Source organism: Aspergillus undulatus (genome assembly GCF_047715775.1).
Source record: "Aspergillus undulatus strain CBS 261.88 unplaced genomic scaffold BDV17scaffold_21, whole genome shotgun sequence".
NCBI classification, from domain to species: Eukaryota; Fungi; Ascomycota; class Eurotiomycetes; order Eurotiales; family Aspergillaceae; genus Aspergillus; species Aspergillus undulatus.
In genome coordinates this window covers 17,104-29,677 of record NW_027396625.1, presented here as the reverse complement: position 1 = coordinate 29,677, position 12,574 = coordinate 17,104, and the positions used below count along the sequence as shown (strand labels likewise).

The following is a 12,574-nucleotide window of genomic DNA, read 5'->3' as shown; positions in this document are numbered from 1 at the left end:
GTAATACTGACCAACAGCCCAGGTAGAGCGATACCATACGAAATCCGCTTCACAGTCCCCACCAGCAGAACCAAGAGCAGGCGATGCCACATATGACCCGCAGTAGTAGCTACCCAGTCTCCAGTCTTCAGCGCGAAAGTTAGTTGGCTCCATCAGGTACTCTGGCTAGGTTCCAATGACTTGTCAAGGCTGTTCTAGTCGGATAGCTAGCTAGTCAGCCAGCCTTAGTCTCTCGGTGTTTAGACAGGTTGGACAAGAACGAGCACGTGAATTCGAGCGATAATTATCAAGAACTAATAGTAAACCACAAACCGATCTGATATGATATGAGAACAATGTAGCAACTGTCGCCGCATCTCCCTATTTCCAACAAAATGATGCATATGAGAAACCCACCCCCTTCTCCCTCTACCTAACTGGTAGCAAACCACTACTGCTGCTTAATCAACCACCACCCGGCAGCAACAATGCCTGACCCCCAAAGCACCGTGAGAATCCAACTGCCCACACGATCCCCCGTCGTAATCTTCGGCAACGAATCCGGCTGATCATCATTATAATCCAGATACCGCTCCTTCGCATCCGGATTATTCTCAATCGTCTGCGCCCCATTCCCGACTAACATCATCAGCGTCCCCGTAATTCCCCCCAGCGCAGCCTGCTGCACTTCGAGCCCCTGAATCCCGTCCCAGGTATCCTGGTACCAGCGCGAGCCGCACAGGTTCTCGCCGTTGGAGCCGCCGTCGCATTGTCGGCCGATGGCGGCCGCGGAGCCCTGCAGTTTGGGCAGGACGGTGTCGTACGTCTCTGGGACGAGGATCCCCGCCATGGCCATCCACATGGAGGACCAGCCTTTGAAGTTGAGCATGTTGCGGTCGCATGTGTGGAGTTTTTCGCAGGAAACTTCACAGAATATTTTTCCGCCTAGCTCGTGGTTGTCGTAGTTTTGGGGGAAGAAGTGTGTTGATAGTCGGCCGAGGAGGCCTTGGGTGCGGTTTTTCCATTTGGGGTCTTCGGTCTGGTCCATGTTAGCTTTTCAGAGCGTTTTGGAAAAGGTAGGTGGACGTACGGCATTGTACATATACGCCGTCCCCGCAAGATAGACCCCATAGTTATACGACCACTGCATATCCCCACTATCCTGGCAATTATTATCCCCCGACGTCGAATCCGCAACATACCAGTTAATCTCCGGCTGAATAAGCGGCGACTCAACAGACCAGTCCCAGATCCTCTCAGCCCACTCAAAGTACGTCTGGTTCTGTGTGAAGCGGCCCAGACGCGCCGCGAGCTGGAACAGCCCGCCGTTGGAGATTGAGTTGCGAAGCGTGTACCCGGCTTGCCACGGGTGGATTTGCCAGGTGATGCCGCCGTCGCACTGCTCGTCGTTCCAGCGGTCGACTTGCTGGTTGAAGACGGAGCGCGCGAGAGACGTCCAGGTGGGCTTGTTATTGATTTCGGGGAAGCCCGTCTCGGAGGCCGTTATTGCGGCGAGACCGAAGAACATTTGGTCGTCGTTTCCCTGGTCACATTAACCTTCCCTTCTCATATCAAATGACGTTGTAATGGGGGAGCTCACAAGCCACTGACTATAATTCGCATCAAAGTAATCATAATTCCTCCCCGCCTGGAACATCATATCATGCGAGACGACCGAATTGTGCTCGTTATACCCAGACACATGCCAGAACTGCATCATGGTCATGAACATCGCGCCAGCAATGTACCAGGTCCCCGTGAGCTTGCCGGGAATGCCCTCGGTCTGATTCTGGAGGTAAAAGTCCCACATCGGCTCGATGATGGTCTTACCCGCCTCCTTGAGCGACTCTACATCCATCAACAACCATCCTTTACAAGACAAGACAAGACAGGAAAGAACATACCCTTGTCAGTAGCCGTGATAGGGATATCCGATAAGACGACCTGGCCCTGGAGCAGTAGCACCAGGGCGGCCCCACCCAGGGACAGGAGACTGCGACTGCCCCAACGCATTCTCCAGAAGATGGATGGATAAACTGCAGACAGATCTTCTAAGCCTGCGCAATCGATAGTAGATACGAACCGAAACGGGGCTGGGTTAAGTTCAGCTCAAGCCGGCGCAGAGCAGCAGGTTCAATCGCGCTTTGTCGTTTCAATCCGCGCGTGAGGAAACGCAAGGTCGCGAGAGCAAGTGAGAGTGACTGTGCAACGTCTGGCGAGTGGCATTCTCTAAAGTTAGCCGCAAATCACGCCCCGAGTCGCCCCCTTGCCCAGACCGCCAAGACCGGCTCAGCCACCGCCGCGGCCCAATAATGATATCCCAAAACAGCGCCAAGAGGGGGGCCAGGCCGAAGTCGGTTAGTGTGTTTCTGCTGAGGGAAAAGGGGATGCTGAGTCAGACCCCCTGCAGAGCACGTGACTTTTTCCAGTCAGGCAGCAGGGTTGGCTGTTTGTGCCTGAGGCCGTTGAACGGCAATAGCGGCAGCGGGGTCTTTAGGGCTAGAGAGGGGAGGTCGAGATGATAGTTTGCTTGTTCGTTGACGCAGGCACAGCGGACTTTTTGCCCGAGAAAGCTAGTGGAAAGGCAGTAGAGCTTTCTCCGTTCCTGGCCGTAAACGCGAGTAAAAACATAATAGCCGGAATCAACATCCCAGCGGTGCGGAAATCTTTTGGCGAATATGAAGGTTATACTCCGCAGGAGCCACGTTGGTGCTGTGCTGCCTGGCACCTTAGTTTTCGCACGTTGAGTCAAATTAGTGTTTAAGAGGTTGGTTGGGCATTTAAACAGCAAGAAGGCGGGTAGAGAGTAATTTCTGCATACAGTTTTGCCGAGGTGCAATGTGAGATACCTATGTATGCGTCCGAGGTCCGTGCTATATGTCCGGTTGTTGAGTCATGTACCATTTCTATCCAGTGTTCTATCAATCTTGTAGCACATGGGAGAGGAAACAAGTGAAAGAGGGCTAGTAAGAAGAAGAGCAAGATCAGAAGGGAGAAGGAGAGAAGGAAAAGGCCGTGCGAAGAGTAAAAGAGAAGTATTATGATAATACATGAGAAGAGAAATCTAATCCTAGCCAGTAAAGTTGGCATTGAGTCATCACTCCTCACTCCGTATACTCCGACATTAAAACCGCGCAAGCAGAAACAGACCCCAAAGCCCAAAGCCACAGCCAGAACCAAAAGCCGAAGCGTACCCGATACCGCAGCCGGCGAGCAGACAGAGATATTCAATTCTCCAGCTTCACCGCAGGATCCTTGGGCTCGCACCCGTGATCATACTTGTCAACGTCCAGTCTTTGCTCTTGTCTATGTCCACGGTGGTTGTGGTGGTTCTCCAGACCCCGCCGCTTAGAATGACCACTAGAAGACGGAGTACCCAATGACTCATAAGCACGGAGTTTCCCCTTCAGGGCAACATTCTCGTTCCGCAGAGACTCAATGTAGCTAAGCGCACTGTCAATAATAGTAGCCTTAGGCGAGCGGTGTCTGGGCGCCTCAAGGGCGCCCTCTGGGCGGGCAGACAAATTCGCATTCTTGCAGGTAGACAAGACGGAGCGGGGCGATGACGAGGAGGAGGGCGAGTTGAAGGATGGGCATGTCTCAGTCGCGTTGAGGACGACCTGCTCGAGCTCGTAGAACTTCTTGTTCAGGTTCACGCGGTAGCGCTTCTCGACGACGTTGTGCGAGGCACGCCGGCTGGCGTATTTCTGCATTCGCTCGATCTCGTGCGGGTCGTCGGTGGCTAGCTCGGGTGCGGATCTGCGCCGGTTAACGCGTGACTGGGAGGAGGTCGGTATTGGGAAGTATGGTGATCTTTCCGTTGGCATCGTGAGGGGCCGTGAAGAGGGTATGGACTGCCAGCGCTGCGGCGGGAATGGGAAGCCGGTCATGGAGGAGTCGGCATCTTCAGCTGAAGAGGACGAGTTGAGTTGGAGGCAGGGTGTTTGGAGGTTGGATGTTAGGTTGGATGTCTGCAGGCTAAAGGGGATTCCATCATCCATGAAGTTCGGCAGGGACTGTTGCTGCATCACTAAGTGTTGGAAAGTGTTGTGGTGGTGGATGGAGGGGCGTACACTGGAGTAGGCCGGGTCATAATCCACAACGGAATCACATGGCCCTTCAAGTTTCCAAAGACTATCTGCTGGGGCCTGTTTGTCAAGTGAATACTCCGACAACACCCCCTGGGCAGGCCCCCAGAGATTGTCCATCCCGGGGAAAGTGGAGACATATGGCTTGTCTAGGGCCTGTCCAGAGCTCTTGGCAATGTATTGCAGCTGGTAGTTCTGAGGGTCTTTATCGTCTATATTGGTGGGTATGGAGGCTGAATAGGATGCAACTGCAGCCTGGCTCATCTCGTCTTTGATTTGCGAGTCGGTGTAGATCATGAATGCGGATCGTTTAGACGTAGAAAACGAAAAAGAAATTTATGACTTGATGGATGAACAGTTATTGCCGCTCAAGTTGGGGTATAAGTACTATATCTGTCTCCAGGGGCGTAAACCAGATAGGTCGCATCCGCATCTCTCAGTGGCTGGAATTCCCGGAAGTTCGTGACGTGTGTTGATGGTTGAGCCTACCAATTACACGCAAACGTGGCCATAGGTATGCATGTCATAGAGCTGCATAGACTCGCGGATGGTGTAAATGGCGCTGGTTCTTGCGTAGAGGTCACTATTGCTGTGCTTGAGAGGAGGGACTTGACAGCCGTGTATCCATCGTGGCCCGTAACCAGGGGAGCTGGATCTGATCCAGGCCCACAACTGGGCCCATGGGAGTAAAGCATGTGAATATTGCCAGCCTTGTTTAAGCTTTTACAGTTCCGCCCACATGATAGGTGGGGAATGACGGCCTCTTTCTTAAGGAATGGAGGACCAGAACTCCGTTCAAATGCTGTAGCTTCCGGAGGTACCTAGGTAAGCCTCGAACTCTGAAGACAGCTTGGGAAACAGCCAAAGCTGTCAGCTGCAGTTATGCACTTTGACAAGGAGCGACTCCAGTTTGGGATCCAATCACCAACCTCAACGAGCCTTGGTCGGTGCATCCCAGGTTCCAGGTAAGATAAAGTTCACTCGGATGCGAAGTCCAGTGACCAAAAGACCTCTTAAATAGCATCAAAGTTGGCCGGCGGTGAGGCTCGAGTCAAAATATACTGATTTACCTCTGGGCAACCATAGTCACTCACGCCCGCCTTCGGAAAGGAACCCCGAAAGCAAGTCAAGATCTCAGACACCATTTGAGGACGTATCGAGGGCTGTCCAAAAATGCCATGAAACACCAATCCAAACGGTACGATTCGCCTTGAGCCAGCCGACAATCTACTACTTTAATCCAGCCGAAGGGCTTTGCTCTGTGCATAAAGGCATGTATGGGCCCCTAATGCATGTGGATTCACCGTCTCGTGCGGCGACGTCACAAAACCGAACCACCAACCGTGGACCAGCAAACGTTCGCCCACTCAAGCTTCTCCTTCTAAGCTTTCTCCGCAACCACCTCGCCCCCTCGTACCACGAAGCCAAAGACGGTCTCCTCGATGGTTGGATCGACCGCCGCCGAAGGCGAAGGAGCTCTAGCTCTCATCCTGCGTCTCGACCAAGTGCCGCGAATCATCTTCCGGGGGTCGCCGCAGGCTTATGCAACGGATGCACAAGGCCCGTCTCCGTAGCTCGGTACGTCGTGGATAATGGTTGGGATCGGGGGTTTCCGACGATCCAGAGGCGGTCTCTGTACTCGCCGTTTAGTCATTTGGAGGACCTGCGGGATCAGGAAGTGTCCGTTCGGTTGTTTACGGAGTTGGATGACCCGTACCATTTGCAGTTTGCGAGGGATTTCTATGAGAAGGTGAGGCGACATGGGAGGTTCAAACATCGGGATGGGATATTGAGAATGGTGACTCATTCCAGTGGTCGCATTCCGGTTCTCTCGTCCCGGCAGTGCTCTCACATCTGCCCCGCGGTCCGCTGTCATAACTTCAGTCGGCCCTTTCTCACATCGACCGGCTTCCGTCCCCACTCAACCTGTCCAGTGTCCAATATCCACATTTTGTCCCCAGAAACATACCCGGCTGCCCCTCCCAGTGGGCATCTCCACAAAGGCTTTGAAATCCGAATCCTTCTCCACTAGCAATATCTAGGTCCTCCTCGTGACATAGCTGAGGCCCCGAGCACGGCCCCGAGCACGATCACGGACCCAGTAGTGGATCTTTATCTATATAAACCCCGCGGAAGTGAAATAGTGGATAGTGGAAACCGAAGCAACATCGTCGGCCGAAACTGTTTCGGAGATATCTTGATCGGCTACCAAGACCGTCTTACTGCGCGGGGTTCGCCAGACGGGCTCGCTAGACACTATCGGTCACACCAAGTTGAGGAAGAGGCCCGGTGGGAGCAGTCGAGATACTGGTTGGATCCAGATCAGCATACCTCACTCACTGCTTGTTTTCGCCCTCGTTGAATTATTCCATCTCCGATGCGGCAGTATGGCCCGGCTGAGGTTCTGATACTACGTAGCCTATTCGGATAGTAAGTGCTTATTGGGGGAAGGAGCGGAGCGGTCGCGAGACTCTTAACAGTCTTGTATTTCGTAAGAACAGAAGTACCTAGGTGGTAATGGCATCGAAAACATTTCCGAGGTGATGGGCATGTATGGACTGGAGAAGGTTTATAAAGAAGTTGACGATGTTGAGAATCTCGGAAGAATCAATGTTGCATGCAGGTGCAGGTGCCCGTTCGCTCCTTCCCTAACAATAGGTAATACCTACCGATCGACGACCTCCATCCTATTTTCCCTAGGTGCTCTTTATTTACATAGTTCCTCAGAATACAGTCTGTTATTCCTTACCATGCCTTCCATAGCCGTGCGGTCCAATCCATCGTTCTATTTTCAGTATCTATCAGTGCGACCCGACTCTGTAATCTAGTTTTCAAAGCCAAACCCCATTTTGAGGGCATGGCAAACCTGAGTAGTCTGTTATGATGCAATGATATCCAACTTCGACTATCAGAGAACGACAGCAACATACCCATTTCAAACGGCGTCTCAAGCATCTAGCTGGAATCAATGCGGGTGACGATATCATATGAGAGGTCCGGATCCTGGGGAGCGTATGGATTTGTGTTGGTGTCCGTGATGGTATCAAATAAAAGCGAAATCCAGGGGCCACAGATCTGGAAATAATACAAATACGTATATATGAATTAACAGTGGGGGGAACATGAATGAATCATCAAAGCATCGAGCCCTCAAATACCTCCATCAGTGACGCCGATTCCTCGCCTCACCCCCTAGCTCATTGTCCTCAGCAGCAGCACAGAATCCAGCTTTCCAAAACCGCTAGCGGTGCAAAAGTAAGGCCTGAAACTCCGTCATACAGTGTACCTAGCTTCCAATTCCGCAGGTCGTCGCTGCTGATGTCGCCGGTGTAGGTGATTGCCTTGAATAGACCTTGTCCACTCCGGAGGATATACTGAGCGGTAGCGAGGATACACTAGTCCCTCTCGCCTAGAAAAGCGTCTGATTCCACGGCTTCCTCTTCAAACGCAGAGCGCAGAATGCGCTTAAATTTGGTCACTCCTGAGTGTCTTCATCATTGGGGCCGGTATATAAGGATTAACATTACCTTAGCGGCTTAGATTGTGTTGTTTCTCTATGCACATACCGTTGTGCCAATCGCGCAAGGAATCCGCGAATCTGCAACAGGAGTATCTCATTCCCTAGGCAAAAAAAAAAGGAGAGCCTCGGTCTGTTTCCGTGCTTGTTATGGCAGTATAGATTATCTGTACCTTTTCATCAGGCTTGTGCATGAATTTATCCGCCTCGGAAAGCCTCGAAACCAGAGTGACGAGCTTGAGCTGTGATGGATGGGAAGACGGTATTTGTGCCGCAAGCTGGATCAGGACTTCGCCCGCTGACAAAACTCAGTAGGCCCAGGCTTTCCCTCAGGGAGAAGAGCTAGGATGGACTGGACAGTCTTGTCGAGAGACTTGGTCGTGTCGGGTTGCAGGAAGTCTTTCACGATGAAAAAGACCCTGGAATTGCTGTAGGACGGGGGGCTTCCGGCATGGTCATCTTGACCAGGATCCCTCGAATTCTTGAAAATATTCTTCACGGAGGCCAGGACGCCTGTGGACTTTGATTCAGCGTTGGTTTTCTCAGCAGGCTTCTCGATCTCCGGTGGTTCCTCGGACTCTTCGAGTTGGAGATCTAGAGACATTTTAGATCAAAAGACATGCAGAAATGGTGAAGATAAAAGTGAACTGCGGGAGGAACAGCAGATATAATATAAGGAAAGAAGGAGTGTTCCATGCTCCTACCGCTGCGGGCGTCGCCGTCAGCCTTCCTTGTCGCTGAGGCTCAGCCCGGCGTTTAACCCCAGAACAACTTCAACCACTACAGTAGACCTTGGCGTTGTTATAAAAATCGCTCTCTGTTCACGTGGCGATGAACTACTGGCTGTCTCGGCTCGCAGCCCATGCGCCCGCGCTCGAGTACGTTGACTGCGGCAGCGTCTCAAGTTCTGTCTACTAGGCCTCGTCTTCATTCTAGTCTAAGGGTTCACCCAGGATTTAGAAAAGTTTCTTGTGGTGACATGCAGTGTACCTGACAGGCATGCACAAATTGGTGGCTCTTGTATAGCTGGGAGGGAAGTCACTGTTAACTAGGCTATTAGACCCTAGGTATTAATTATGTGAAAGGATTATGCTGTAAGGTATAGTAAGATCTACCGTGGACTGAATGACTCTCTTCCAGCCTGATCTCTAATAGCAGTCGCTCCTGCCTGTTCTGTTGGCCGGGGCATCTCCGTACCCTCCTTTGATGTCTGGTCAATTGAATGTAGAGGGAGAGAATGACCGACCCTTCTCGAGGTCACTAATCGCTGTTTCCTTCATCAAACTACATATCACCTAGTGACGGCCATAGAAACACCTTTCTTTGTGTTTTTGAGTCTGAACTGATTCCCAAGCACTAATGTCTTAAGAGTAGCTAATCTATGCACTGTCTAGAATGTATGAAGGTCAAAGGGATATCTAGGTAAGACTGCTATACAGCCGCTAAAGCTTAGCTGCTCGGTACCTCGCATATCCAGGATCCAGGATCGGCTTTCCCTTATCCATAGTCCCGACTCGATCTCTCAAAGCCCGCTTGAGGATCTTCCCAGACGGACTCTTCGGAATCTGCGAGGTCCAAACGACTCCTCCACGAAGGTGCTTATAATGAACAACCTTCTCCCTCAAATACTTCATAATCGACAGAGCCGGGCCAACATCATCGCCAACAGTACATCCCCCCGTCCCTGTCCCAGTATCTCCCTTGCGCACTACATAAGCCAACGGCACCTCAGAGTGCATCTCCTCATTCCAGACCCCAATAACCGCGACATCACTCACAGCCGGATGCTCAATGAGGATATCCTCTAGCTCCGTCGGGGCAATCTGGAACCCCTTAAACTTGATCATGTCCTTGGCGCGGTCTGTAATGTGTAAGTTGCCCATTTCGTCCTCGAACCCGATGTCGCCGGTCTTGAACCAGCGGTCTGGTGTTAGACAGGCGTCTGTCGATGAGGGATCGTCCATGTACCCGTTGAAGACTGTAGGGCCGCGGATCCACAGCTCGCCTTCTTCGTTCGCGGAGGCGGGCTTCGTTGGGTCACCGTTGGGGACGATTATGGCTTCGACGCCTGGGACGGCGGGGCCATTCGAACCGATGCCTTGGGACCAGGTGTCCCAGCGCTGGTGGGCAAGTTAGTTCTCGGGTCTGGTGGATACATTGAAATACTTGCCTGGATGTGAGAGACGGAGGTTGTCTCGGATAATCCATATGCCTGTCGGATTGGGATCTTCCATCGGTTATATGTTTCGTGAATTAATGCTTCTCCGAGGGGAGCTCCTCCGGATGTGAGCATTCGCAGAGATGCTAGATCGGATCCATTGATGGAGCGGTTCTTTGCTAGATGCAGCACAATTGGCGGTGCGACATATACGTGCGTAATAGAGTGTTCACGGATCAGCTGGCAGAATGTCGGTAGGTCAAACTTCTCCATGAAAATGGTCGTCGTTCCAAGCCAGAGTGGGAGGTGCACAAGACAGATCAAGCCTATACAATTAGCATCTAGCGAGTATCGTCTGGGAGGAGCACTTGCCATAAATATGATATGTTGGAAGAACAGCTAAAGTGTGATCCTTCCTCCAATCAACATGCGGACCTTCTATAGCCGCCTGAAGCACAACATCGGCAACGACGTTCTGATGAGAGACCATGACGCCTTTTGGCAGCCCAGTGGTACCAGACGAGTAGACCAGGAACGCAACATCGTCAGGATTGATAAGGGCAGGTCCAGCAGGCCTCGATGGAGCCTTCCGCATAAACGATGCCGTCGTAGTTCTCCCTTCCCTGTCTTCAGCGTCCCCCAGGACCAAAACCCGGTCACTGGGCAGGCGAGCTAATCTGGCTGCCTCCAGTGCAGTCCCCAAACAGCTCGGATGAGCTACTATACCCTTTGCCTCACTCCGCAATAGTTGTTGCTCGAGCTCTCGCGGAGACAGACCCGGGTTCACAGGCGCCACCACCCCCCCGGCGTAATGGCATCCCCATGTCACGGCTGGTGTGTCGATGCAGTTGGGGGACATCAGCGCCAGAACACTGCCCTTTTTAAAGTCCCATTGTGCCCTCAGTGCGTTGCCGAACTTCTCTGAGTGTGCTCGGAGGTCTTTGTATGTGTATGAATTCTTGGTGGTGCCGTCTTGGAAAATCACTATAAGAATATACAGTCAGTATGCGGGGAAGATGTACCTAGCCGGGAACAGAAGATATATATATGTACCATGGTCATCAGGAAAAAGCAGGTCTCGGCGCTCGAAGAGAAGCTGCCAGATACCGACTTGAAGAACAGAGGTCTGTGTCATGATGTTTGTCAATAATAGAGGCTGGCAAAGAGATGTTCAACATCGAATCCCGGGGTATGAGGGGGGTGTTGCTTGGTTCCCCGCATCCCGCCCCTTCGGTTCAGTCGGTTCCTCAAAAGCCGAGGAACCAACTCGATCACTCCACATCTATCATTGTCATTACCCAATGATGAAGTTTTGATTCCCATGAACGGATCAGATTGGCTAATCAAACTCAAAGGATACGGCCGAGAAGAGGTTGGTCTGTTCGTCTACAATGCATGCATGGTCTCGTGAGTTGGGCTTGACCCTGCAGTGTCGATCATCGTCTGGGAGAGTCCGGGGAATGAGTGAGCTCAGGGGAGGCATATCTTCAGCGACATTTGACTGGTAAGACCTGATCTCCTGCGCAATACCATAAATTCTGTATGTCCCTCTTTCCAAAGCATAACGGGTTTGTTGCTAACATCGCAAGGCTATATAGATCGGGCCCGTGGTTTCCTCTTATTACATCATATCTTGCATCATCTCTTGCTGCCTTGCGGCCATTGTTGATGCCGTATTCCAGGCTTTATCGTACACAACCTCTGAATTACAAGAGTTCAGCATGGCTTAGCCGTCTCGTCGGCGTTGAAGACTTGAGGATATACACCGACGCCGGGGAGACGGCTGGTTGCATTTGGATTCGACTACGAAGTACTAGCCCAGTTTAGGACTCAAGACTGTTCTTATAAACCTTCTGGTCGAAGCAGTTCCGGTATTTATTGCCTAGAGTGCTAAACTGCGGCTCGTTCTATATCCTATGGTGTGTCGCAAAAGTCGGTCCGAGTGCGCTGGTGAGGTTTTTGACTCGCCTGCAAGGACAAAACCCAGCTGGAACAGCAGCGGAACAAAGTCCGGAGACACCGCGTTTCCAAGTCCATGCGCAGGTACCTCGATACGTGTCTTTGAAGAGAATCCTTCAGGGTTAACGTCCCGGGAGAAGAGAACCGAGCTCTGAACATATTCTTGGTACCGTGTTGATACTGTACCTTGAGCAACATCGAAACCATGCCTAATGAGACTACCATCTACATAGTCCACGTTGATCCAGCCAGGAAATCAGATGTCTTGGATGAGCGGGTCTTGCTAGGGAGGGACTCTTCCTTGAGTCCTGGTCTCAACCCTTCGCCTTGACCGACTTGATTGCGAAATGTAGCGGCAAACCAGCACGGTCGGGAGGATACAGCAGACGCTCGCATTGCTGCTCTTCAGAGACCACTAAATGAGCATACCGCGCTCAATGGAATGATATACTCAATTAGAACCCCATATCTGTTCGGAGTCTTTTGCAAGGTGAGTTGGGCGTCGCGGCGTGAAGATACCCGTCCGAGATCGTTCTATTGATATGAGCAGAACCTTGGAAGGGAAAAACCATCTCTTCGGCCTTCCCGAGATCGGCGACTGGGCCAGAATCATTCTCCTGCAAGTGGTGACGCCAAAGCGTGAAACTTGAGTGCTTCAGGGTCTCGCCGTTTTTGGACCACGCCGAGTTCGCAGATGTTCTCGGGACATTTTGGCTCGAACTGCGAACCCATCATTCTCTCCAGACATCTCCGTGGAAAGGTCAATGCATGAAAGATGCCCATGGGGTCCTCCGTGCTCGTAATGGGTTTCCGAGTGTCAGGCAAACGGGCCCTGATAAGCCGGATCCTCTATCAATGCTATCTGCCCCCCTC

The 12,574-nt window shown here is 51.9% G+C and overlaps 5 protein-coding genes across 5 annotated transcripts; 1 reads left to right on the top strand and 4 right to left on the bottom strand.

Moving 5' to 3' along the window:
* Positions 1-291: 291 nt before the first annotated feature.
* BDV17DRAFT_76877 (glycoside hydrolase family 76 protein) lies at positions 292-2,183 on the bottom strand. Its single transcript, XM_073765102.1, has 4 exons — positions 1,884-2,183; positions 1,580-1,827; positions 1,070-1,522; positions 292-1,018 (listed from the first exon to the last, which is right to left on the bottom strand). Exons 1-4 carry the CDS (start codon positions 1,990-1,992, stop codon positions 431-433), a joined length of 1,398 nt encoding a protein of 465 aa, XP_073615998.1. The 5' UTR covers positions 1,993-2,183; the 3' UTR covers positions 292-430.
* A 1,023-nt stretch (positions 2,184-3,206) lies between these two features.
* BDV17DRAFT_290817 (uncharacterized protein) lies at positions 3,207-4,364 on the bottom strand (the record flags this gene model as incomplete). The annotated part of the gene is made up of 1 exon (XM_073761993.1): positions 3,207-4,364. One exon carries the CDS (start codon positions 4,362-4,364, stop codon positions 3,207-3,209), a length of 1,158 nt encoding a protein of 385 aa, XP_073615997.1.
* Positions 4,365-4,665: 301 nt separating this feature from the next.
* BDV17DRAFT_261993 (uncharacterized protein) lies at positions 4,666-6,221 on the top strand. Its single transcript, XM_073757724.1, has one exon. It carries the CDS (start codon positions 5,341-5,343, stop codon positions 6,097-6,099), a length of 759 nt encoding a protein of 252 aa, XP_073615996.1. The 5' UTR covers positions 4,666-5,340; the 3' UTR covers positions 6,100-6,221.
* Positions 6,222-7,867: 1,646 nt separating this feature from the next.
* On the bottom strand, positions 7,868-8,188 carry BDV17DRAFT_290816 (uncharacterized protein; the record flags this gene model as incomplete). Its single annotated transcript, XM_073761992.1, has 1 exon — positions 7,868-8,188. One exon carries the CDS (start codon positions 8,186-8,188, stop codon positions 7,868-7,870), a length of 321 nt encoding a protein of 106 aa, XP_073615995.1.
* An 838-nt stretch (positions 8,189-9,026) lies between these two features.
* BDV17DRAFT_298238 (acyl--CoA ligase) lies at positions 9,027-10,948 on the bottom strand (the record flags this gene model as incomplete). The annotated part of the gene is made up of 4 exons (XM_073763648.1): positions 10,796-10,948; positions 10,115-10,726; positions 9,755-10,068; positions 9,027-9,704 (listed from the first exon to the last, which is right to left on the bottom strand). Exons 1-4 carry the CDS (start codon positions 10,875-10,877, stop codon positions 9,027-9,029), a joined length of 1,686 nt encoding a protein of 561 aa, XP_073615994.1. The 5' UTR covers positions 10,878-10,948.
* Positions 10,949-12,574: the final 1,626 nt, after the last annotated feature.